At 47.3% G+C, this 25,415-nt stretch overlaps 1 protein-coding gene across 3 annotated transcripts; it reads right to left on the reverse strand.

The window, feature by feature from the left end:
• Positions 1-1,037: 1,037 nt before the first annotated feature.
• Positions 1,038-21,205, reverse strand: RTCA (RNA 3'-terminal phosphate cyclase). Of its 3 annotated transcripts, none has more exons than XM_004614654.2 (11): positions 21,019-21,202; positions 20,830-20,930; positions 19,100-19,243; positions 17,632-17,755; positions 14,947-15,005; positions 13,642-13,783; positions 12,519-12,643; positions 10,463-10,521; positions 7,089-7,183; positions 4,470-4,574; positions 1,038-1,398 (listed from the first exon to the last, which is right to left on the reverse strand). In XM_004614654.2, exons 1-11 carry the CDS (start codon positions 21,061-21,063, stop codon positions 1,297-1,299), a joined length of 1,101 nt encoding a protein of 366 aa, XP_004614711.1. In that variant the 5' UTR covers positions 21,064-21,202; the 3' UTR covers positions 1,038-1,296. The 3 variants fall into 3 exon arrangements, with proteins under 3 accessions (XP_004614711.1, XP_055001863.1, XP_055001862.1); XM_055145887.1 differs by lacking the exon at positions 1,038-1,398 and adding an exon at positions 1,420-1,989 and having other exon boundaries at positions 21,019-21,205; XM_055145888.1 differs by lacking the exons at positions 1,038-1,398; positions 21,019-21,202 and adding an exon at positions 1,417-1,989 and having other exon boundaries at positions 19,100-19,258; positions 20,830-20,929.
• Positions 21,206-25,415: the final 4,210 nt, after the last annotated feature.

Consider the following 25,415-nt stretch of genomic DNA (forward strand, 5'->3'; position numbering starts at 1 on the left):
AGCAGACCTGCCACACCCCTTGCTGAACCCTCTTGCTGTATGCAGAAGCCCCACTGTGCTGCCTTGCCTGCGGCTGCTGCTACCGGAACCTGAAAAGTGCCCGCCAGGCTGCATCTCCAGCCTAAGGACTGCAGAGTTCCAGGCCCGACAGCCACGGACACCAGCGCGTCCTGGAAGATCTGACCGGTGAGTCACTGAAAGCCCTTGCCTTCAGACTGGGTTCTAGGTGTCAGAGCCACAGCACAGCGGGTAGGGTGTCTTGGCTTACATGCAGATGACTCGGGTTCGATCCCCAGCATCCCATAGGGTCCCCTGAGCACCGCCAGGAGTAGCTCCTGAGTGCATGAGCCAGAACTAACCCCTGAACATCACCAGGTATGAACCAAACAGAAGGGAAAAATGTAGGTTTCTAGGTTTGAGTAGACTTTTCAGAGACTATATTTCAAAGTGACCTTCGATGCCTTGGGATTTTCTGCACTTGAGGGATTTACACAACCGCAAACATTTCTTTCGGAAAGAGGAAGAGAGGCAACATGAAAGATAAGCTAGCTGGGAGGATCTGCAAGGCCTTTGCAGGCAACACAGTTTTAGGAAGAAAATATACCTTAGGTAGAGATATTTGAAAAAAAAATTCTCATTGCCATCTGCAAATATGAAATCCAGGGGCAGGCTTTGTAAAACTCAAGTAGCATAAATACTGCAGCTGAAGGCCATTGCTTGAAGGAGTATTTGTAAATACAACTGTACAGGGCCTGGGAGATGAATGAAAGACGTTACTGGTGCCCGCTCGAACAAATCGATGAGCAACAGGATGACAGTGACAGTGACACACACTCCCACAGATAGGCTGGGAATCAAGCCCCAGGTTCCTGCAAGCATGCAAAACATGGATGAGTTGTGTTTTTCGTACCTTCAGCGGAACAAAAGTTTATTTAGGGCTTAATTTCAGTAAACCAGCAAGGTCTGAAAATCTGCAATTATTATGCATGCTTGATACAATGGCAGGGCAGGGCAGATAAGGGAAGGGAAAATCATACTTGAAACAAAAAGATTTTATTTCACTTGAATAGTGAAATCAGCTAGCACATATGTATTGAACAATTTCTATTACATGGTCATATCTCAAGAGATACTCAAAATGGGATTCAATACAAGATTTTCAACAAATTCATGACACCCTAAATATTTCCAAATTTGAAACAGGTCCTTAAAATAATTTCTTAGAAGTTACTGTTCTGCAAAAATTATGTGATGAATTAGTGCAATATACCACTGAAGTGTCATTCAAAAGGCAATCTAGAGATTTGGATTTGTCATCCCAATTCCTTGGCATTCAATAATATAAGAGTCTTTAGAAGCATCTTCTTCATCTTCTGATTTCGTCACAGTAAATTTGGCCTGAAACCAGAACATTCAGTATGTAAGTAATATAGACAGGTAAATGATGAGCGCACATTCTCTGTTAAATATGCAGGATCTAAAATCAAACTTATTTTACTGAAGAAACTAAAGATCAAATGACTCTTGAGAAGTTCAACAGGCTAGCCACACAGACTGCTCTATTGCAGACCATAGTTCCTGTCCAGAGGAAAACACACGGAGTAAAAACTGGAGTTCTTCAGCTGCTGTTGCTTTGTCTTGTCTTCTCCACACCCAGCTGTGCTACCCTGGCCCTGCGCTCCTGGTGGCACTCCTGGTGGTTCTTGGGGCATCCTACGTTGTGTGAGGACTGAGCTCAGGTCAGCTGCATGCAAGCAAGTGCCTGCCTGCTATACATCTCTTGTCCACTTTGTGGAGTTCTGTGAGTGGGGTCCAGGATCAGAGTCCCTGGGAATTCCACGTCTGAACCTCACAGCTAGAGGCTGAGAGCACAGTGCAGAGAGCCTGCCTCGCACCCACGCTGGGTTCCATCTGCAGCTCCCCACCTGTACCGCTGCACCTCCAGGAGCAGCTGCTGAGGACAGAGCCAGGAGCGAGTCCTGAGCACCGCTGCGTGTGACCACAAAACAAAACAAACAAAATTTAAGTCTCAAATGTTACTAATATTTTTAAAACATCACTAAAGTACTTAGACTTCTTTTATCTTTTAAAATGAGTCTTTCATTTCTCTCAAAATTTTCTTGTCAATTTAATTCCCTAAATATACTACTAGAAAAAAAACAAATTTAGAGAAAAAAGGGGGAAGTTAATGATTAACAACTGTTAATCATTGTGCTCAGCACTGTACTGTTTTTGCTTTATTTTTTTTTCAGTTGGGGGCCACACCAATGATGTTCAGGGGTTACTCCTAGCCCTGTACTCAGGGGTTACTCCCTGGGGGACCATGTGGGATGCAGGGATCAAACCTGGGTCAGTCATAAGTCAAGTGCCTTATCTACTTTACTATCTCTCCACCCTTTAACATTGTGTTCTAATGTGAACAAATTCACTAATTTAATTCTGGCATTGAGACACTTGTCTCATCACGATATGCTAGGAATGCGATATTTCTGTAAAGTACAACTGTTCAAACAGAACTAAATTCAAACTGAAGCAATTACGTAAGCTGACTGCATTTGTGGCAAAGAAATTTCAAGTATGCCTAGAATTATAATTCATTAAAATAAAATTCAAAACCCATCGCTCTATGGTCTTTTTAAACAGGAATGTTTAAAAATCTGTCCAATCTCAAGGGCTGGAGCAACAGTACAGTGAGGAGGGCATTTGCCTTGCACACGGCCGACCCGGGTTCGATCCCCGGCACCCCATAGGGTCCCCTGAGCACCACCAGGAGTAATTCCTGAGTGCAGAGCCAGGAGTCTGAGCTCTGCCGGGTGTGACCCAAAAAGAAAAAAAAACATCTCTCCAATCTCAGTACTTATGCGGTTATTTGCTGACACACAGTGGACACTGTTAAAAAAGCACTGAATTCTAAGCTTAGTAGCCATATTCTTGTACTCATATAAACTTCCCTGAAGGGCGAGAGAGACAGCACAAGGGTTAAAGAGCTTACCTTGCATGAATGCATAGTGTGCCACACGTGATCTGAGCACAGAGCCATGAGTAAGCCCTTAGCACTGCCAGGTGTGGCCCCAAACAAACAAACACAAACCCCCCCCCAACATTCTTCATATTATAAACATTTAATGCAGACAAACGAGCAGCGGCCTGGGAGCCACCGTTAGCCTACATAAGGCCTAGTGACGACTCCAGGACGTCAGAGTTGGACACGAGCGTCAGGGACCTGTGGTGGCGCGCCTGCCTTTATAAACTAGACGAGCCGAGGCACAGAAAGATTAGACAACTCACCCTGAGAAACGCCATGAAAACTTAACAGAGTAGAAAAAGATATCAGAGTTCAAAATTCCACAAACAACGTGACCATGACATGAACCTCTTTTAAAAATCGTACTGGGCAATGCCAGAGTGGAGGAGAGAATCAGCGCTGGGTGTGGGCTGAAAACACACAAAATAAATTGTTTTTTAAAAATTTTGGTGGGGGGGTGCTGGAGCAATAGCACAGCGGGTAGGGCGTTTGCCTTGCACGCGGCCGACCGGGATTCAATCCCAGGCATCCCATACGGTCCCCCAGCACCGCCAGGAGTGATTCCTGAGTGCAGAGCCAGGAGAAACCCCTGTGCATCGCCAGGTGTGACCCAAAAAGAAAAAAAAAAATGATGAGCCCTACAGAAAAGGCAGACTTCCCATCCCCTCCCCTCCACACAAAAAAAGACACATGCTTTGCATGAGACCAATTCTGGTTCAACCCAGGAACAGTCCTCAGAGCACAGAGTCAGGAGTAGTAACCAAGCACAAGTGGGTGCAGACCAAACCCTCTCCCACAAAAATATGGATGGGGTAGAAAAACAGTGTAAGTGTTAAGCCTGAAGTTCATGTTGGTTCAGTCTACAGAACCACATAAGATGTCCCCAAGCACCACCAGGAATGACCCCAAAAACCCAGAAAGGCAAAAAGAAAACCAAAACAACCAAGTAGCCTGGGCAAGTAGCTTAATCCTTCTACTTGACTCATCTATACAGCAGGAATGCTCACTACTCGCTAACACTGATCGAAATCTCTGGGTTAGCTCAGTGCCTGCCATGGAAAGAGGACTCAGTGAGCGACAGCAATAATGGTGACTATTAAACTTTCTATTGATTAAAATTTGATCTCAAACATGCTACGATTACAACCAGCTACTCTTGGGGCCAGAGAACACACACCAGCCAGGGTGTCTGCCTTACACAGGGCCGGGACCCAGGCTGGATCCCGGCACCCTGTAAGAGTCCCACCAGGAGGGATCCCTGAGTGCAGAGCCTGAACTAAGCCCTGAGCACTGCCAGGTGTGGCCCCCAAAACAAAACAACAACAAAAAAATATCAGCAACAACAACAAACATCAACCACTCTTCTCCTCATGTGTGAGGAGACCCTGGTACCACACACGAAAGAAAATGTGAAAATGTTGACTCTTTCTGAAGGAATCCTCACCTTTGTCAGTTGTTCAGCAAAATGAATAACCGTTTGTGTATGGAGTGTAACCGGTCCTGTCTTAATTCTCGAAACGCCATTGGCCAGTGCCATAAAAATGATGAGCTATTGGGAAAAAAAGGACAAAGAAGGAAAATGTCACACACTCATAGATATTTGCAGTAAGGAGTCTGACATTTCCAATTCTGATACCAGAAACCAAGGGGCTAAAGCTCTAGTAAGCAGGTAGGGTGGCCGCCTCGCACGCAGCTGACCTGATCACCGGTAGCACCTAACATGGTCCCCTGAGCATGGCCAGGAGTGATCCTTGCACTTAGAGTTGAGAGTAAGCCCTGAGCACCACCGGGTGTGGCCCCAAAGTGAAACAAAAAAGCTAGAAATCAAAATACCCAGCCAGTCCCGGAAGACACCACAGGGCTGGGATCTCTCCGGGCTCCATACCGAGCCAGTTTCACCAGCACCCCAGATGGAGCAGGTGCAGTCTCCCGCCTACTCCAGATGGAATCCGGGCGACCAAGAGCTTCCTGTAAGGCCCAGGGATGCGGGTTTCAGGACTAAATCTCCATGCCCCATGGTGACAAAGGTGCCAGGCTGTCCCTACACAGCTCCCCACCCGCTCATCGGCCTGGCTGTCACCCCCATAATGTGCATCTGGGTGCCATCTTAGCGCATCAACAGCCCTGGTTTAGAGACACCGATTAAATCCCAAAATGGATTAGTGCCCTACGGAAATGTCTCTGGAACCCAACCATCTACAATATAGGATTCCAGAAGCATGTGGCTGCAACACCCATGATATTCAAAATGAGCAAGGGACAATAAATGATGCAGCATCTGCCCCTGGCAAGCAGGCTTGAATGGTGGTGGGAAAATTTGATCAAAACATAATGCCCCAAAGTAGAGAGAGAGTATTGGGGAAACTGACTGCCATGGAGGCAGGGTGAGGACTGGGATGGGGTGGGGGGATATACTGGGGACACTGGTGGTGGGGAGTGTGCACTAGTGGAGGGACAAGAGGTTTGATGGGTGGATTGATGGATTGTTTGATCACTGGCTGAATCTCAAACATGAAAGCTTTGTAACAGTATCTTAACTATATCTTAAATAAAAACTAAATGTCTGGAAATAAAATGCAGTTGAAAGCCTATTGAATCAGACCACCTTCTGACAGATTTCAACTTTCTAAAATTATATTTTGGGAGCTGAAGCGACAGTACAGCGGGTAGGGCATTTGCCTTGCACACAGCACCCGGGTTCAATCCCCGGCATCCCATTTGGTCCCCTGAGCACTGCCAGAAGTAATTCCTGAGTGCAGAGCCAGGAGTAACCCCTAAGCATCTCTGGGTGTGAGCCAAAAAGACAAAAAGTAAATAAAAATTAAGAATGAATAAGCATAAAAAAAATAAAATAAAATTACATTCTGTGGGGCTGGAGAGATAGATAAGGTGAGGCATTTGGCTTGCATGGAGCTGACCGAGGTGTGATGGCACTAACACTGCCATGGGGTCACTCCTGAGCACTGCTAGGTACGGCCAAAAAATAATAAAAAATTACAACATTTGAACCTGAAAGATAGTGCAGGGGCTAGAGAGCTAGTATAGCAGGTAGTGTTTGCCTGACATGTGGCCAACCCATGTTTGATCCCCAGCTTCCCATACAGTCCCCCAAGCGCCAGGAGTAATTCCTGAGCACAGAGGCAAAAGTAACCCGAGTATCACTGGGTGTGTCCCCCACCCCCAACCAAAAAAAAACAGAGCAGGGCTATGGTGCTTGCCTTGCTGTGGCCAACCCCGGTTTGATCCCCATACAGCACGGGTCTCTGGGTTTCTCCGCCAAAGACACCAAGCATAGCGCTGGAATTACCCTCAACCCTCCAAAACAAATGGGATGAAATAAAAGACAACACCCAGATTAAACCACACTGACTTCACTGTCTGAAAGTCAAAGATTTACAATTTATTTTCAGGAGCAAGGATGAAGCTCCATGGCAGAGCACATGTTTTAGATATACGATATTCTGGGTTTTGATTCCCTAGCACCTACTAGTTGGTTTTTCTTTTTCTTTGTGGGGGGAGGGGGGACGACCAAAAAATTAAACTTAGATTCTATCTAGTCGCCAAATGCACAAATCTCAATGTGATTTTTGACTTTCTGGGAGGTCACACCTGACGGTGCTCAGAACTCTGGTGCTGGGAACCGAACCACTGACACAGCGGCAGCCATAGGCAAGGGAAATGCCTTAACTTCTCTACAATCCGTATGGCCTATTTGGTTCTGGCTGGGGTACACACCTTGCAATGCTCGGGGGTTCTTCCTGGCTCAGTGCTCAGGGTAATTCCCAGTCAAAGGACCATGCAGTACCAGGAATTAATCTCAGAGCTTTGCCATACAAGCCAAGTCCTGAACCGAATCACACTCCGGCCCCCAACTGCTTTTTGTTAGCTTAGGGGCCACAGCCAGTGGTGCTCAGGAGTTATTCCTGGGGGTGCTCAGGGCACCATAAAGTGGTGGGGATTGACCCCCAGTTTCCTGCATGGAAAGAATGAGCCCAATCAGTTAAGCCACCTCCTGGGACCCCCCCCCCCCAAGGGTCTCTATAATCCTGACAGTGTCATTTACCTGGTCCTGCAGATACTCATCCACAGCGCCACCATGTCTGAGGTTTGAGAGCAGCATCTCAGCAGCATCAATTCCAACCTTGTCTGCATTCACACCTACAACAGCATAGCATTAAAATAACGAAGACCTGAGTCACTAAGAAGCAAATGTTTAATACAGCCTAGTTAGCACTTGGGCTGGAGCCCAGAGCACAGCAGGTAAGGCGTTTGCCTTACACATGGCCGACCCGGGTTCGATTCCTCCCTCCCTCTTGGAGAGCCCGGCAAGCTACCGAGAGTATTCTGACCCCACAGCAGAGCCTGGCAAGCTCCCTGTGGCGTACTGGATATGCCAAAAACAGTAACAAGTCTCAAGATGGAGACATTACCGATGCCCGCTTGAGCAAATTGATGAACAATGGAACGACAGTACTACAGTTAGCACTTACATAACATTTTTAGGATCCTAATCTCACTGACAGCTTGCTCAGATCTTACTCCTGGCTCTGTGCTGAGGGAGCATTCCAGGCAGTGCTCAAAACTGAACAAGGGTCAGATGTCTACAAGCCTGTCCTACCTATTTTATGATCTCTCCAGCTCCTCACTCAATGGATTTTTCTTTTACTATTTTTATTGCTCAGTCAATTCATAATAAATCACCTTTATGTATGTTTAATCTTTGGAGATATCAGCATATGAAAATGCTTTTTTGTTTTTCAAAGTACAACTTGTGAAACAATTGTCTAAATATATGTTGTATGATTTGGGAACAGAGGTCAGCAAACCATTTCCATTGAAAACAGAAAAAAGTTAGCCTTTCTCTCTCTTTCTGTCTTAAACCCAGGTTTCCCACATACAAAGATGCTATGACAGCCTTCTGAAGCATTTTCCTGGCTCCCCCAAAAAATTCTTCATGTTCCAAAATTGGTTTGTACTCTGAATGGAATAAACCTCCGTATCTCCTTGAGGCAAAAAGGTATAGTAGAAATGACATCTGCATTTCTATGTTCATTGCAGCACTGTTTACAATAGCCACAATCTGGAAAAAACCGGAGTGCCCAAAAACAGATGACTGATTAAAGAAATTTGGTACATCTACACAAGGGAATACTATGCAGCTGTTAGAAAAGATGAAGTCATGAAATTTACATGTAAGTGGATCAACATGGAAAGTATCATGTTGAGTGAAATGAGTCAGAAAGAAACAGACATAGAAAGATTGCACTCATATGTGGAATATAAAGTAGCAGAGAGGTACGAGCTTGCAATGATGCAACTTCTGGCAAAAATTTCTCTGGACTTAATTACTAAAATACTAAAATACAGAAACCCAAAACCACTCATATCTCTTCATTCTCAGCAATGGAAAACAAATTATGAAATGCTTCCTTTTCAGTGGGTCTGACTTTGGCGGGGGGGGGGGGGGACTCCAAACAATAATAGTGAGTTTTTTGTTGAAATATTGAATGTAATCAAAGTAAAGTAATATCAGCTACACAAGCGGAGTGGGGAGGCTGGAGAGGTGGAGGGCGGGGTTGGGAGAGAGGTATACTGTGATTCTTGGTGGTGGAATATGTGCACTGGTGAAGGGATGGGTGTTCGAGCATTGTATAACTGAGACTTAAGCCTGAAAGCTTTGTAACTTTCCACACGGTGATTCAATAAAAAAAATTAAAAATTAAAAAAAAAAACCCACCTCCGTATCTCCTTAAACGTCTGAAGCGACAGTACAGTGGGTAGGGCTGACCTGGGTTCGATCCCTCCCACCCCACATGGTGCCCCGAGAACACTAGGAGTTATCCTGAGTGCAAAGCTAAGAGAAAACCTTGAGCCTTGCCAGGTGAGGGACCCCCTACCAAAAACATCTTTCATGAAGCCATAATTTCTTTAGAAATCTGCATTTGCATTCTTCCTTGTTCCAGCTACAATAAGCAGAGAAAACGCCATGGTAGTAACTCTCCTGAACAAAGACGTCCTGACAGAATGATGGAGAAACAGATGGCAAGATCCAGTCAGTTCAAGAACTTTTTTTTTTTCTTTTTGGGCCACACCCAGCAATGCACAGGGGTTACTCCTGGCTCATGCACGCAGGAATCACCCCTGGCGATGCTCAGGGACCATATGGGATGCTGGGATTTGAACCCGGGTCGGCCGAGTGCAAGGCAAACGCCCTACCCGCTGTGCTATCACTCCAGCCCCCAAAAAACTTTTTATATCTTTAAACGCACAAAGGTAACGGAAAAAACCAGGAAGTTTTATCTTATTACAAGTCCTGGGCTTAGAGGGAACTGGAGCAATAGTCTAGCAGATAAGGCATCTGCTTTGCAGGCGGCTGTCTGGGGTTCAACCCTGGCACCCCAAACACTACCAGGAGTGATCCTTGAGCACAGAGCCAGGAGTAAGTGCTCAGCACTGCTGGGTGTGACTCAAAAATCAACCTCCCCACACACAAAATATAAAAATCCTGGGCTAGAGAGCACAGGGGTTAAAGTGCTTACCTTGCTTACACCCAACCCTGGTCTGGTCCCCAGCACTGCAGATGGTCTCTGAGCAACACCAGGAATGAGCCCTGAGCCCCTAAACCCAACAATCCCCGCTCCTCCAAGAAAAGATCACAGCACAAGGGAGACGGCTCAGAAGGCTCAAGTGCATGCTTTGCAAGTACAAGTTCTGGGTTCAATCCTGACACCACATCTGGTCCCCTGAGTACAGCCAGGAGTAAGCCCTGAGCACAGTCAGGTGTGGTCCAAAACCAAGAAGAAAAGAAAGGAAAAGAAAAACTGACATTGTATTGATCATTAATGCTCCTGGTTTGTGGCCACACTCTGGGGTGCTCGGGGGCTACTCTTGGATCTACGACTGCTCCCCGCAGTGCTCAGGAGACCAGACACACACCGGCACCTGACTAGGACCTCCTGGATGCACACATGCACTCGGCCCACTGCACTCTCTCATGGTTTCTAAAGACAAGCATCACCAGTATGACTCCTGACCCAGGACGGAGCCCTGAGCACCGCAGGGAGGGGGCCGGGGGAGGGAGTCGATAATGAAACAAACAAAATCAACTTCTGTTTAAACAGTTCCACAGGTGAGGCCCATGCCTTGCATGCAGGAGCCCAGGCTCAATCCCAGCCCGCCCGAGCCTGGCCATTCTGTCTGGGGACCTAACAGAACAGCGACGGGTGTGCTCTGTCATTCATCTCTCCCACAGGCTTGACATTCTTCAGGGCACAGAGTGCGGGGACAGACCAAGGTTCAAACTGACTCTAGAACACAAGCAGTGACCCCTTTCCTTTTGAACTCACTATCTGCATGGCATTCTGTAACACTCTAATCCAGAAAGGTAACTTCAAAGTCCTAGCCTAGCAATGGGAATTAGAGGCTCCCCTCATTTACCTCGTTTACCAAGTGCTGACCCAGAAATCAAACAGCCAGTGGATGTCTCAGCAACAATGCTATATGGAAAAAAAAAGTGTTACTCTTTATATTCTATAAAATTATGCACATACAAAAGAACAGTGACTGTTAGATACACAGAATAAAATCTTTTTTTTTTCCTGGTTCAATGGAAGTCTATTTATTTTTTTAATTTTTATTAGTGAATCACCGTGGAATACAGTTACAGACTTACAAACTTTCGTGCTTGGGTTTCAGTCATCCAATGGTCAAGTACCCATCCCTCCACCAGTGCCCATTCTCTACCACCAATGATCCCAGTATCCCTCCCACCATCCCCAACCCCTCCCTTCCACCCCACACAGAATAAAATCTAAGTAGTACATTGCAGAAATGAAATTCTTCTGTCGAACTAATGATTCTCTCAAGTGTGGGATTCTGGGTTCAATCCCTGGTACCGTCCCTCCCCATATCACCGCACCCCTCCCCACCACACACAGAGAAATTACTGGAGAGTACGGCATGATTCACATTCTCTTCTTCAAAACATTAGAATCCTTTAGCATTTATGACAATTATATTAGATTCAGGCCAGGGAGCTGGTACAAAGGGCTGGAGTACAAGTTTTGCACGCAACGGTCTGAATCTAATCCCCAATATTGCATGATCCCTTGAGCACCTCGCTAGGAGCAGCCACAGAGCAATGCTGGTGTGAATCCCTCCTCCCGCCCCCCAAAAATCATCTCAGAATCACAACTACTCACAATTGAGAAATGGCCCTCCCATACACAGTGGAATCACTGCACAATCATACTATTCCACAAAGTATCTTAATGCTTTAAGATCGACCGAAACGGAGCCAGGATAGTACAGTGGGAGAGGCACTTACCTTGTGTGTGGCCAAGCCAGGTTCAATCCCCAGCATTGCACCTCGGTATCGCAGCTACTGCCGGGAGTGACCCGTGAGTATAGAGCCAAGAGTGACCCCTTACAGATCCCCCGACCCAGAAAGAAGCCCTGGGCAGAGCCATCTCTGTCGTCCAAGACTGACTTGGAGAGGTCTCTCTTTCTACAAGAATCTTGGGTTTGTTGCACAGGGGTGTTTTGTTCTACTGTAGTAGGCAAGCAGTTGTTCCACACAAAGCAAGGTTCAGGGTCACTCCTGGCAGGGCCCAATGCTCAGTGGGCCACAGGCAATGCAGGGCATTAAACTGCAGCTGGAGTTTCTCCTCTACTGCCTCTCTGGCACTAGTTTAGTCTTTGATATTACAATCAAGATGGAGAACAGGCATTTATCTCAAACAAATTAACAGAAACTTTTGAGACTTTAAAAATTTTAAATTTCACAAATACTACTTTTATGAGCTGCAGCGATAGCACAGAAGGTAGGGCGTTTGCCTTGCAAGTGGCTGACCCGGGTTTGATTTCTCCGCCCCTCTCGGAGAGCCCGGCAAGCTACTGAGAATATCTCGTCCTCATGGCAGAGCCTGGCAAGCTCCCCGTGGCGTATTCGGCAAGCCAAAAACAGTAACAAGTCTCACAATGTAGATGTTACTGGTGCCTGCTCGAGCAAATCGATAATGATGGAACGACAGTGCTACTATTTTTACATTTCAGAAGGAATTTCTGACACTAAAGCCAACTATCTCAGGAAGCATTATGTATTCTCTGACTAACTCAGAAGGGTTCTTAGATGTAACAGAAAGCCCAGGGCCATAGCTCAGAGGGAAGGCACACACCTTGCCTCTAGAAGGCCCAATCTGACACCAAAATGAAAAAGCTATGTCAGAAAAAAAAAGTTCAGAGTAAAAAAAACTTTTCTTTCTTTTTTTTTTGGGGGGTGGGGGCTTGGGGGGCCGCCCAGCAGTGCCCAGGAGTGGCAGGCTTGAGGGATCATATGGGATTCTGGGAATTGTATCCCTTCAGCAGCATGCAAAGCAAGTACCTTGACTGCTGTACTTTCTCTCTGGTTCCTAAGGACTATAAATGTTTAACCTAAACAGAACTGCTACTCCATACTCTTAGCCAATATCCAAGAACAGGCAGTTCACCTTACATTATTCCACTTCCATTGCCAAAAGCTTGGTCTTTCGGTTCCTGGACAGACTGGATGTTAACATACAGATCCCGTATCTCTTTTCTGATGCATCTCACAGCGGCCGCAGCCATATCTTTTGCCATCTATTTTGGTAAAACAGAAAAACAAGATAAAATTAATGATTATGTTGATAACTGTTTTTAAGTTTCCAAAGACATACAAAATAATAAATTATTCTTGAAACTTAATTTTCAGGGGCTGGAGCAATAGCACATCGGGGCAGCGGGAAGGGCATTTGCCTTGCACGCAGCCGACCCAGGTTCGATTTCCAGCATCCCATAAGGTTCTTTGAGCATTGTCAGGGTAATTCCTGAGTGCAGAGCCAGGAGTGACCCCTGTGCATCGCTGTGTGTGACCCAAAAAGCAAAAATAAAAAGGCACAAAAACTAAATTTTCAACCCAAGAGAAAAGATTAAAAAAAATAAAAAGATTCCTTGAAAAATCAACTTTTTTTCAGTAATTTCAAAATTTATACGACATAATTTATCAAAAGATACGTCGGGATGAAGAGATAGCCCAGGAGGTAAAGGCACTCTCCTGGCCTGTGGCCCAAGCCTGGTTCAATCCCCGGCACCACATACAGTCCTCCAAGCACTGCCTGGGCCCATCCTGAGCACAAAGCCAGGGCCAGACCCTGAGCACCACTGGTCCCAGCCCCAAGCAACACCAAATTCTGGTGTCTGGGTCACACCCAGCGATATTCAGGGCTTATTCATGGCTTTGCACTCAGGAATCACTCCTGGAAGTGCTCAGGGGACCACATGGTATGTCAGGGATCGAACCTGGGTAGGCCATGTGCAAGGCAAATGCCTTACCCGGTGTATTATTGCTCCAGCCCCAAGAAATATATACATTTCTAAGAATACCTCGAGAGGGGCCGAGTGATAGCACAGTGGGGAGGGCATCAGCCTTGTACATGATCAATCCAGGTTTGTTGGCCAACCTGGGCCATCCCATACGGTGCCCCGAGTACTGCAGGAGTAATTCCCGTGTGCAGAGCCAGGAGAAACCCTTGAGCATCACCGGGTGTGATCCATAAAACCCAAAAAAGGAAAGAAAAAAGAATAGCGAGGTAACTTACTTTAAGTGGCAGAACACCAGCAACAAAAGCTCGTCCGTGGATCTTCGTCACGGTGCCACGGTCAGTTAAGTCTATAGGGCTCAACTGCTTAATTGGTGACGTTCGGATAATCACTTCGCCACCCCCCTTTGGGTAGTAGCCCCTGTGGCACGGATGAGAAATACTCACATAAGCCGGCGCTATGACGTGTGTAATGTTGAATACTTACAATATAGTAACAGTGTAATTTACATAGCAAGTTTCTATTCTGGATCCAGGCTGATCGATCTGGAATCCCGAGCTGCTGACACCTGAACCAACCAAGATGTCATACTCAGCTCCCCGCTGTGCCAGTCCACTTCAAATGCTCCGAAACAGGCACTGTGGCTGGGCTGCCAGCTGGACGGCACAGAGGGGACACTTCTGGAAGTGAGAGAGCCCAGGGGATGTCAGCAGGTCAGCTCAGCTCGCCTGCCCGCCCTGCGTGAGGCTCGGGCTGAACCCCAGCACCACGAAGGCAGCAACACAGATACGACAGGCTTCATTTTAAGAATCTATGGGATTCCCAGTTTTTAGGAGAGTGGAGGAGGAAGACCATAAAGACAAAAAACATATGAAGGCACAAAGCATGATTAAGGAACAGAAATTACACAGTTAGAATATGTGGCATGTTAGAAGTACGGGCAGGAGAACAAAAACAGGTGAAGTTGGTATGAAAATGCCAAGTGCGGGGGCTGGAGTGATAGCACAGCGTGTAGGGCATTTGCCTTGCATGCGGCCGACTGGGTTCGATTCCCAGCATCCCATATGGTCCCCTGAGCACTGCCAGGAGTAATTCCTGAGTGCATGAGCCAGAAGTGACCCCTGTGCATCGCTGGGTGTGTGTGACCCAAAAAGCAAGGAAAAAAAAAAGCCACGTGCTGGAATGCCACACCGAGATATCTGGCCTTGTTATCTGTGGCAAAAGGGACATCTCAAGGAGAAAGAACCCGAATGCCGATACGCTTCTCAAGAACGATACTGTGGGCATCAGGTCCAGAAATCTCTTCTCCAGAACCTGGCATGCCCAGTACAGCCGTCTGCACACCATCTACGGAGCTTTAGTCCAAGATGAGCACGGAGAATGCCAAGCATGAACAGGTGAGTATCACGTGTGGCTGTGTTCAGTTTGCCAGATCCCTGCTGATTCTCCTTATGCCTCAAAGCACACATTCCTACCAGCACGATGCAATAACTGGGATCCAAAATGGCAGTTCTCTAAGATCTACGTTCTCCACAATCTTTAACTTTAGTTATCACAAGTCAAAGGACTAAGAAATAACTTACCTCATTTTAATGTCACAGTTAAATGTGAAACCAAATTTTTCAACAATTGGCTTGAAAACCTGAAAAATAAGCTCGTTGTTACTTTAACTCCCACTCCTCATTGACATGGTACATATGTTAAACAAGTGGTCTGCACTGAATTAGTAATAGGCCAAATAAAAAGTGAACAGAAGTTTGGACTATTTCTATCTTTCAAATAAAATACGTACTCAAGTTGTGAGTTTAATATTTAATTAATAAGAGCTGTACAAGCCAATTCAATGAAAAAATATGAAACTGATACTTTAGTCAGTGGTCATTTTAGCCTTCCCCATAAAGAGTTACATACAAGGTGCAGTTATGGGTCAGTGTAAGGCCCTGGGTTGGATCTCTGGCAATAAGGGGGGAATAAAGTCAATATAAAATAGTATAAGAAATTAAATGAGGGCCAGAGAGACAGCAAAGCTCATGCCTTGCCTGCAGGAAACCCAGGTTCAATTCCCAGCACCACATATGGTTCCCAGAGCCCCACCCAGAATGATCCCTGAATGCAGAACTTGGAGTCGGTGCTAGAACACTGCTGGATGTGACGCCTACCCCACCACGCACAAATGAAATGGGAACTGGAAAGGGAGGGGCAGAGAGGAAGGAACTTGGGAGCAGAGGTGGAGGGATACTAGTTCTCTGGTGGGTGTGGTCGAGTTAATATTGTATGCTTTAGGCATAAACATTAACACCACTCTAAACCACACTATCTCAGTACTAATAAAATGAAGGACCAGAGATACGGAAGAGTGGGTCAGGAAAAAAGGAACATGCTTTGCTTTTCTTGTCTTCAGTTTGTTTTGGACCCCAGCTGGCGGTGCTGAGGGATTACTTGGCTCAGTGCTCAGAGATCACTCCTGTGGTTTTCAGCGAACCATATGGGATGCTGGGGACTGAACCTGGGTCTTGCAAGGCAAACGTCCCTATTATCTACTGCTCTGACACCAGAAAGCGCTTGCTTTTGTGCAGAGTCAACCTGAATTCAATCCCCAGAAGACATGGCTCTAAGCACCACCAGGGTAATCCCTGAGCACTTCTAAGTATGGCCTCAAAACAAAAAGTTAAAAAAAAAAAAGAGATCGAGAGACCTCCTTTGGAAGGGAGGGAAGGAGGGAGGAAGGAAGGGAGGGAGGGAGGGAAGCTTATTCAACTGCAGGTTGTTTCCCACAAGGAATGTTTCCCAACCTGGGAAAAATGCCCCAAGAAGGAACTGCTGGATGACAAGGTGACTCTCTTTCTGATTTTTGGAGGAAACGTCATCACACTGTTTCAGGGAGGGAGGGAGGGAGGGAGGGAGGAAGGAAGGAAGGAAGGAAGGAAGGAAGGAAGGAAGGAAGGAAGGAAGGAAGGAAGGAAGGAAGGAAGGAAGGAAGAAGGGAGGGAGGGTGGAAAGGAAGGAAAAAACATTTTTTAAATAACAAAAAAAAAAGGAAGGAAATAAGGAAGGCAGGGAGGCAGGCTGGCTGGTAAACAGCATTCCACTCTGTGTTCTCAATTTATGTAGTTGAAATCTCGTAACATAAACATATTTTGGGGCTGGAGAGATAGCACAGCGGGCAGGGCATTTGCCTTGCACGCGGCCGACCCGGGTTCGATTCCCAGCATCTCATATGGTCCCCTGAGCACCGCCAGGAGTAATTCCTGAGTGCAAAGCCAGGAGTAACCCCTGTGCATCGCCGGGTGTGACCCAAAAAGACAAAAAAAAAAAACCTTGAAAATATCTAGAGCGGTGACTTTCATTTTCTTATATACCAGCACTGCTCTGTGCGGCTGAAAACCACTCTAAGGCCAACAGTGTAAGCTCTGGTGGGCAGGCATTTCTGCAAATGAGCATCAGTCTGATAGTCAGCAGCAGAAGATCACTGCTTGAAAGCTTATTCAACTGCAGGAAACATTCCACAAGGAATGTTTCCCAACCTGGGAAAAATGCCCCAAGAAGGAACTGCTGGATGACAAGGTGACTCTCTTTCTGATTTTTGGAGGAAACGTCATCACACTGTTTCATGTCCCATCTCCAACACTGTCTGGTGCTTTTAATTTCCCTACCTCCTCTGATACTTGTCACACACAGTATTACGAGCAGAATGATGACTTGACGGCCTGAAGTACAGGATCTGCCTGCCGTTCCTGGGGCTCAGTTCCCAGCACTCGTGGTCCTCTAAACACCACCTGCATTGATCCCTGAGCACTGAGTCAGGTCCAGACCCTAAGCATTTTCTGGTGTAGCCCCCGAAAAACAGAGTATTTAAGGGGCTAGAGAAATAGTACTGCAGGTATGGCACTTGCCTCCAATCCCCAGGACACCTACAGCTCCCTGAGTCCTGCCAAGAATTATCCCTGCGTAGAGCCAAGTGTTGCCCTAAGCACAGCTGGGATGACCCAAAAACAAAGAAGCAGCATTTCATTCTTATTTTGAATTTTCCCAAATCATAATTTCTATCTTACAAAATAAGTCATACATAAAATATGTAACATATTTTGCGATAGTACAGCAAGTAAGGTGCTTGCCTTGTACGTGGCCAACCCGGGTTTAATCTTCAGCATCCCCTATGGGCCTCTGAGCACCACCAGGACTGACTCCTGAGCATTGCCAGGTGTGACCCAAAAAGAAAAAAGACCTAGAAGACCGTCTTATCTTGCCACCCCCAACAAAGTCTTTACCATAGTCATGTGATCGATCTGTGGTGCCATTTCTGCATTTGTTCCACCTTTCAAACGAAGCTCTGATGGGGAGGCGGCGAAGAGCACACAGGGCATGGACACCTGCATCAATAGGCACACGCTCCTGAGGAAAGGCGGGAGACACTCAGCTGCATTCCACTCCGAGTCTCGGGAAAGCATCAGCGCCCCACGATAAGATGGGCCCAAGTTGGGGCCCCAGGAGGAGGAGGAGGACTTCAGGCAGGGCACTTGTCTTGCGTGTGGCAAACCCAGGTTTGATCCCCAGCACCACCTATGTCCCCCTGGGCCTCGCCAAGAATGATTCCTGAGTGCAGAGCCAGGAGTAAGCCTGGAGCACACACTTGCCAAGTGTGGCTCAAAAGCAACAACAACAACACCCAAAACAAGACAGGTTGGATCATTCTCAAGTGAGAAAGCAAGTGTAGACCTTTGCATGTAAAGCTGAAATTGCAATGAATTTTTTTTTTTAAAAGATACTGGGGGGGATGGAGCGATGATAGCACAGTGGGTAGGGTGTTTGTCTTGCACGCGGCCGACCCGGGTTCCATTCCCAGCATCCCATATGGTCCCCCGAGCACTGCCAGGAATAATTCCTGAGTGCATGAGCCAGGAGTAACCCCTGTGCATTGCTGGGTGTGACCCAAAAAGAAAAAAAAATACCTCAATGGACTGAATGCATAATTTGCATGCAAGAGGGTTTGACCTCTGAGTACCACCAGGAGCAACCCCCTGAGAATGGCAGGATGAGGCCCCAAAACAACAAAGAAAGCCCTGCAACAAATAAGCAAATAATGGATTACTGCTATCAATAGAGTCAATGAGTAATGAGAGGGCAGGGAGACAGGATAAGGGTAAAGGTGCTCGCCTTGAATGTAGCTGACCCTCCTTTGATCCTCAGGACCAAAAGTCCCCAAACACCACCAAGAGTGACCCCTTAGCACAGAGGCAGGAGTAAGCCATGAGTTCTGTCAGGGGTGCCCAGCAATCAGATACCCAAAACTGTAGACAGTGTCTAACCCTAAGGAATGTTATTTCTCTATTTCTAAAGTGAGGAAATTAAGGGCAGGGGATGTGGTTCCATAAGAAAGCATAAGCCTTTTACACACACGACCTGGGTTGAAACCCTGGCACAGTACAAAAACAAAACCCATGAAATTAGCTGACCAACAGGACCAAAGAGATAATACTATGGCTAAGGCATTTGCCTTGTTAGAAGCTGACCTGGGTTCAACCCCCAGCTCCCCCCAGAGTCTCCAGAGCCCTGCCAGGACTGATTCCTGACTGCAGGACCAGGAGTAAGCCCTGAACAGCACTGGGTGTGGGCCCCCAAAAAACAAATCAATACAATGCAAAAAAAAAAAGACACCAAAGCCATTTGTTTAATAAGGGGCTATACTAGACTGAACTCCGAAGTCCACACTTAAGAGGTAAGACAAGTAATACACACCCTGCAGTCTTGGTATCTGCTGTATGGATTCCACCTTTGATCTTCTCCGGTGTAAACGTTACTTCTGTTGAGCCGATTTCTGCCCCCTCCAGCTGTCCATCACACAAATCTCGAATCATTTCCAATCCAGATAAATGTTGAGGCCTTCAGGTCATAACACTGCATCAAAACGTGTACATTCAGCCTGCCTAGAGCCCCGCATTTTATGACACACTTATACAACTGCAAATGGCAAGAAAACAGCAAGACTAACTACAGTAAGGGCCACAGCTTCAGTGTTGTTTGCTCATTTTATGCACCAAGTCCACTGGCTAGTAGAGATAAGCATACACTGGTATGTTTGGCAAATTTGAAGTGTCCATAAGAGGAAAACCAAAGTAACTACCAAAGAATCACTAGTCTGACCATGCTTCACTGCATCACTCATGGATCCTGCTACAGGCTAAACTTCATTCACCGGGATCATACCCTTAAGATTCAACTACAGTACCTAAACCGGGAACGTTGAGTGCAATTTGACAGCCTTGAAAGAGGATCAAATTAAACAGAGGCAATGAAGGTGGGTTCTAACCCACTTTCTGTGTCCTGACAAAATAGAAATTTATCCAGACTAGAAGAAATTGAAAGACGGCAGTTGAGGGTCGTGAGCACTTCAGTGGCAGTAGGGTGCAGTCATTTTGTGGATCAATGCGATAAACTTCAATACTATTGTATCTTCCCAAACCACAACAAATAAACTATAAAAGAAATTCGGACAGGAAGAAAGACGTGGTGAGTGAAGAGAGTGGCCCTAGGGATCTGTGCTCCCATTATGCTGCCTTTGGCCCTCTGTTGCTATCCTGTGTATCTCTAAGTCCCATATACGAGATATCATTCTGCCTCCATCCGTTCCTTCCCACTGACTTCTCTCAGCACGGCACCCTCTGTGGCAGCAAATTGCATGCTTCTATTCTTTCTTAGAGTGGTAAAGTATTCCGTTGTGTATATAAACCCCTACAGCACCTGGTATTCCCAGGCGGTCTCCCATCCAAGTACTAACCAGGCCTGACCCAGGGCTGGAGCAATAGCACAGAGGTAGGGCGTTTGCCTTGCATTCCTCGGACCCCGGTTCCATCCTCCGTCCCTCTCAGAGAGCCCAGCAAGCTATCAAGACTATCGTGCCCACACGGCAGAGCCTGGCAAGCTACCCCTGGTGTACTGGATATGCCAGAAACAGTAACAAGTCTCACAATGGAGACGTTACTGGTGCCCGCTCGAGCAAATCGATGAACAACGGGAGGACAGTGCTGCAGTGCAGTGCTACATACAAACCCCAACTTCTTGGTCCAATTATCACAGTCGGGCATTTGGATCTTGGCTATTGCACAATGTGCTGTGATGGGTGATGAATATATCCTTTGTATAATATAATGTGTGCCTATATCCTTTGGAATTAATGTGTGTGTGTGTGTGTGTGTGTGTGTGTGTGTGTGTGTGTGTGTGCTAGAGCTGGATGCCAGGAAGCACTACTGCTGGCTCCTAGGGAGATCTACTCCTCCTGTGTTTGAACACTCTCCTTATGCTGTCTACCATGACCTTATATATATGTATATATATATAACCCTGGCAGCTTAGCCGGCTAGCTGGGATCCCTGTCCCGCGCCCAGGGTCCTTAGCTCCGGCCAGAGCCCTATCACCTTCCCACCCCGAGCGTGCACACGCCCCCGCCCCGCGGCCCCAGCCCGCGTTACCTGAGGCCCGGCGTGCTGCGCCCGGCGCGGATCCGCTGCACCCGCAGGGGCAGGCCCAGGAGGCAGCTCAGGGCCGTGGTGACCCTCAGGATCTGGCCGCCCTGCGGGGGTGGGGGCGGGGGCCGCGGTGAGACGGGGCGGGGGGCTCCCCGCCAGGGCCGCGCCCCGCCCGCCCCGCGCCGCACTCACCCCTTCCAGGACGCCGCCGTCCACCTCTACCCGCCGCCCCGCCATGCTGGACCCCCGGAGACCCGGCCCGCCGCCCCCCAGGCGCCGCCGCAGGAGGAGGTGGAGGAGGAGGAGACGCCCCACGACGCTGCAGACTCCCGCAGCCCTGCCGCGCCCCGCTCCGCGCACGCGTGCCGGGTGGGGGCGGGGCAAGTCCCACCCCGGAAGCGGAAGCGCCGCGGAACCCGGAAGTGCGCGGTCCTCGGGCTGCGTTAGAGCTGGTTGGGAGGTGCGACCTTGCGCGCCCCAGGGTGCGCGCGGCGGGAGCTCGCCGGGGCTGGCCCTGCCCACCCAGGCGTCCAGTCCCCGCGCAGACGCCGCCGCCGGAGCTGCCCCGGCCGGCCTCCCCGGCTGCAGCGCGCCCCGCGCTCTGGGCTGCGCTGACTGGCGATGCAGGGCTGAGCGGCACGAGCTCGCACCCTGGGGTGCTAAGGCAGAGGCTGGGACTGCGGCCCAAAGGACACGCAAGCCCCACACACTCCTAAGGAGAGTGGGCTTGGGAAGATGGCACAGCGGGGGCTGCTTGCCTTGCCGACACTACACCCCCTCTCCCGCCCCATCGTGGTCATTCGTCCACAGCCAAAGGCACGGAGAAAAGTTATTAAAGAGAAGCGGAGTAGGGTACGGAGGACCCGTCCCAGAGTGCTTTGGTCTTGCTTTTCTGTTTCTGAACGGAGTTTGTGTGTGCGTCTCGGAGACTGAGAAGGACGCAATTACAACGTGATGCGCCATAGCCACGGAAATGATTGGCACGTGCTTATCCTTTCGGCAGGCGAGGCAGACGACAGCAACTAGAGTGTGGAAAGTTGTAATCATACTAACCGTTGTTAAGCACATAGGTGCATGCACTCTTCGGCTCTTCGGGTCGCACCCAACTTGCTCAGGCATTACTCCTGGCTCTGCACTCAGGAATTACTCGTGGCGGCTTTGTGCAAGGAGAGGGCCCTACCCACTGTGCAATCCGGGCCCCAAAGTACAGCGCATTCATGACCTCTTTAAGAACCGATTTGGGGAGAGTGAGGCTAGGGCACATTGTCGTACTCTGAGGCTGCTCAGTGCTGGGAGGTGCCTTGCTATTGGGTGCTCGGAGGCTGCTCCTGCTGCGGTGAGACCAAGGTGCTATGTATGGAAGCTCCTATGGGTCAAACCTTTGAGCTGTCTCTGCACCCCCAGTTAAGTAGCTGCTATTTGGGCTGGGCCATCACCCTGAGAGGCTTAGGGGCTCCTGGCTCTGTGCTGAAGTATCACTCACTCAAGAGATCCAGCCGGGCTTCCTAAATGCTTAATCCCAGGAGCTGTCTCTTCCAAGTACACGCTATTCTGACCTCTTGTTTTACCTTTTGCAATACAGCCAACCAACTTGAACAGTAGAACAGTAGGAAATGAACTTGGATAATCTGATGTGGACACCCTGGTGTCCTAATTCCACTATTCTCTACTGTACCTAGACTTTGCCATGAAATTGGGGCTGAGGAGGAAATCACATTTGCATTTTAGAGTGGTAGTTTAGGCATTATGTGGAGGGAGGCTAAAGTAGGGGAGAGTGAACAAGCAGGTACTAGAGAGATCAACTAGGCAGGAGTAGATAATACCAAATAGTTCACGGTTTTTTTAGGTACATTTTCTGTGTTAATGTAAATGAAAATGTGAGGTTAATGTTTCTGTCTTCATCTGGCTAATGAGGGACAGAGGCTTAAAAATTGCTGTGGGCCAGAGTACAGTGGTTGGACACTTGTACGCAACTGACCCGAGTCTGATCTCTGTAGCCGGGAGTTTTGCCAGGAGTGACTCCTGAGCACAGAGCCAGGAGTAAGCCCTGAAAACCACCAGGTGTGGTGCTTTCCCCCCCCCCCACTACCACCACCAAATCGATGTGACATGGCGAGATGACAAAATGTTAGTAGTTGGCCATGGAGAGAACTCAGAACTCAGAATGCTCATGTGTGTGCTTCACATGTGGCAACCCTTGCTTTGTATCTCTACCACAGGACCCCCTGAACACTCTGGTATGACCTAAACAATTGATTAATTAAATGTGTCAACAAACTATCACGTAAAATAAAAATTAGTGGTAGATGGGTTAGATCTAGGGGGGACCTTCAATGATCTACAAAGACAGGACAGTACGGCTGGCAACAAATTCCTCAGTAGAACAAAGGAAATAAAAATTCTTACCTTTAGAATGCTAACCTAAAAAAGAAAAAAAAACTCACCATCATGCGCTTAACCTGGATCTGATCCCTGGCACTTCATATGGTTTCCCAAGACTACCAGCATTGATCCCTGAGCACAGAGTTGGAATAAGTTCTGAGCACCACTGAGCGTGGCCCTAAAAAATAAAATATACATTAACATAGAATTAATTACCCAGGGGCTTGAAGGACACACAGTGTGTAGGGAGCTTTCCTTGTAGGTGGCCAACCAGATTTCAATCCCTGGCAAGCCATATAGTTCCCTTTCCCCATTAGAAGTGATGCCTGAATGCAGAGCCAGCACTAAGCCTTGAGCACCACTGAGTGTGGCCCAAAAACTGAAAAGAAAAAAGGAATTGATTACCCAGCATTACAACTTACAAGTAAGGGGAAAACCAAATGTTTTCCAGGTCCACAGAAATTGAGTTTGAAAATCTATGACATGGGCCAGAGCAATAGTGGGGATTTTGATTTGCACGCAGCTGACCTGGGTAGAATCCCCGGCATCCCATATGGTCTCCCAAGCACTGCCAGGAGTAATTCCTGAGTGCAGAGCCAGGAGTAACCCCTAAGTATTGCTGGGTGTGACCCAAAAAAGCAAAAAAAAAATTTTTTTTAACACTAACCATAGAGATAACACAATAGGCTGAGCATATACTAAGCATGCAGTTTGATAGATTTGATCCCCAACACCACCTGATTGCCCCCAACACCACAGAGAGTGACCCCTTGAGCACTTTCCCAGGCAACACAAAAACTTAAAAGGCAAAAGAAACACAAGTTTTATGAACACTTTTGGTGGGGCAGGGTGGCACACCTTGCAATGCTCAGGGTTTGCTTCTGGTGCTGCACTCAAGAATCACTACTGGGGCATCTCATGGAACACCAGGAATTGAACCTGGGTTGTCCGCTTACAAGGCAAACATCCTACCTGCTGTACTATCTCTCCGCCCCAATAACCACTTTCCAAAGGACATACATCAAAAGGAATATTTAACCATGAAAGAAAAGTCTGAGATGTAAGAAGAAGAAATGATGAGCAAAAAAATTGTAGGTGAATGTAAACAAATTTACAAAAAAAAATACATCCTTAATGACTATACATTTGTGTTGGAAATAATAATTTAGTATTCTCTTAGGTAAATTTAAGGATCTGTTGTGTTGATGTGAGCCTCAAATGAACAGAGAGATAGACAGCTCAGGGTAGGATAGTGAGTTTATTAGAAGCTCAGAGCTGAGGTCTCCAAGTCAGAAGAGAAAGTAATGGAGCCCTGTTTGCTGAGAGGGTCTCTCTTTTATTTTCTAAAGGTGGGCTACAATCTACATACATTCTTATCAGGGAAATGGGAGATACAGAGGCAATAAGTAAGAGAAAAACAACCAATGCATCATTCCCACATGGTGTAGCCTTCAGATACTCAAAAGAAAAAGTGTCAGTATATCTTGCGCATTTTTGGTGTGGCCTTCAGGTACCATCTCCCATGCACTCCCATCAATCTGCTGGGTCCAGTGTGCTCCCACCAATCTGGGCTGATGGGCCCTTAACTCGGCTAATCGGGGTCATGAAAGGAATGCTTCTCCCTCCCTTCTCCTGTTTAACCTAGGGAGCCAGTGTCAGCTTCCCAGTCCCCATCATAATTTCTTAATTTCCATTACAGTTTCATAATTCTCATTACATACAGCTTCTTACTGGTCATTGGGGGCTGGAGCAATAGCACAGCAGTAAGACATTTGCCTTGCACACAGCCAACCCGGGTTCGATTCCTTCATCCCTCTTGGAGAGTCCAGCAAACTACCAAGAGTAGCCACCCATGGTGAATTCGATATGCCAAAAACAGTCACAACAAATCTTACAATGGAAATGTTACTGGTGCCCGCTCAAGCAAATCGATGAACAACGAGATGACAGTGACAGTGACTTATAGGTCATTACAGATCCACTAGTTAGAATATAGTTGGCTAACCAGTGGTTCTGTATTGCTTATGGCTTGTTAGAAATGCTAACATAATTAATGCATCTTTCTGTACAAATATGTGTAATGGGCTTATCAACATAAAGTACATATAAAATGTCTTGTTAGTAGGCAAGTTTAAAGACATGTAAGTTCTGGGCCACACAGAGAGCTCAACAGGCTGTGCCTAGCGCAGGTTTCGCGTGTAGAAGGC

The sequence above is a fragment of the Sorex araneus genome, chromosome 8 (genome assembly GCF_027595985.1).
Source record: "Sorex araneus isolate mSorAra2 chromosome 8, mSorAra2.pri, whole genome shotgun sequence".
NCBI lineage: Eukaryota > Metazoa > Chordata > Mammalia > Eulipotyphla > Soricidae > Sorex > Sorex araneus.

What these genes read in the sequence shown, in the direction of transcription:
- RTCA (XM_055145887.1), bottom strand. Translation starts at nt 21,063, where the DNA reads ATGGCGGGGCGGCGGGTAGAGGTGGACGGCGGCGTCCTGGAAGGG. An exon ending in AACTGTGACATTAAAATGAG is followed by an intron (nt 13,784 to 14,946) that starts GTAAGTTATTTC and finishes TCCGTGCCACAG; the next exon opens with GGGCTACTACCCAAAGGGGG. An exon ending in GTCAGCACTTGGTAAACGAG is followed by an intron (nt 7,184 to 10,462) that starts GTAAATGAGGGG and finishes ATGCTGTTGTAG; the next exon opens with GTGTGAATGCAGACAAGGTT.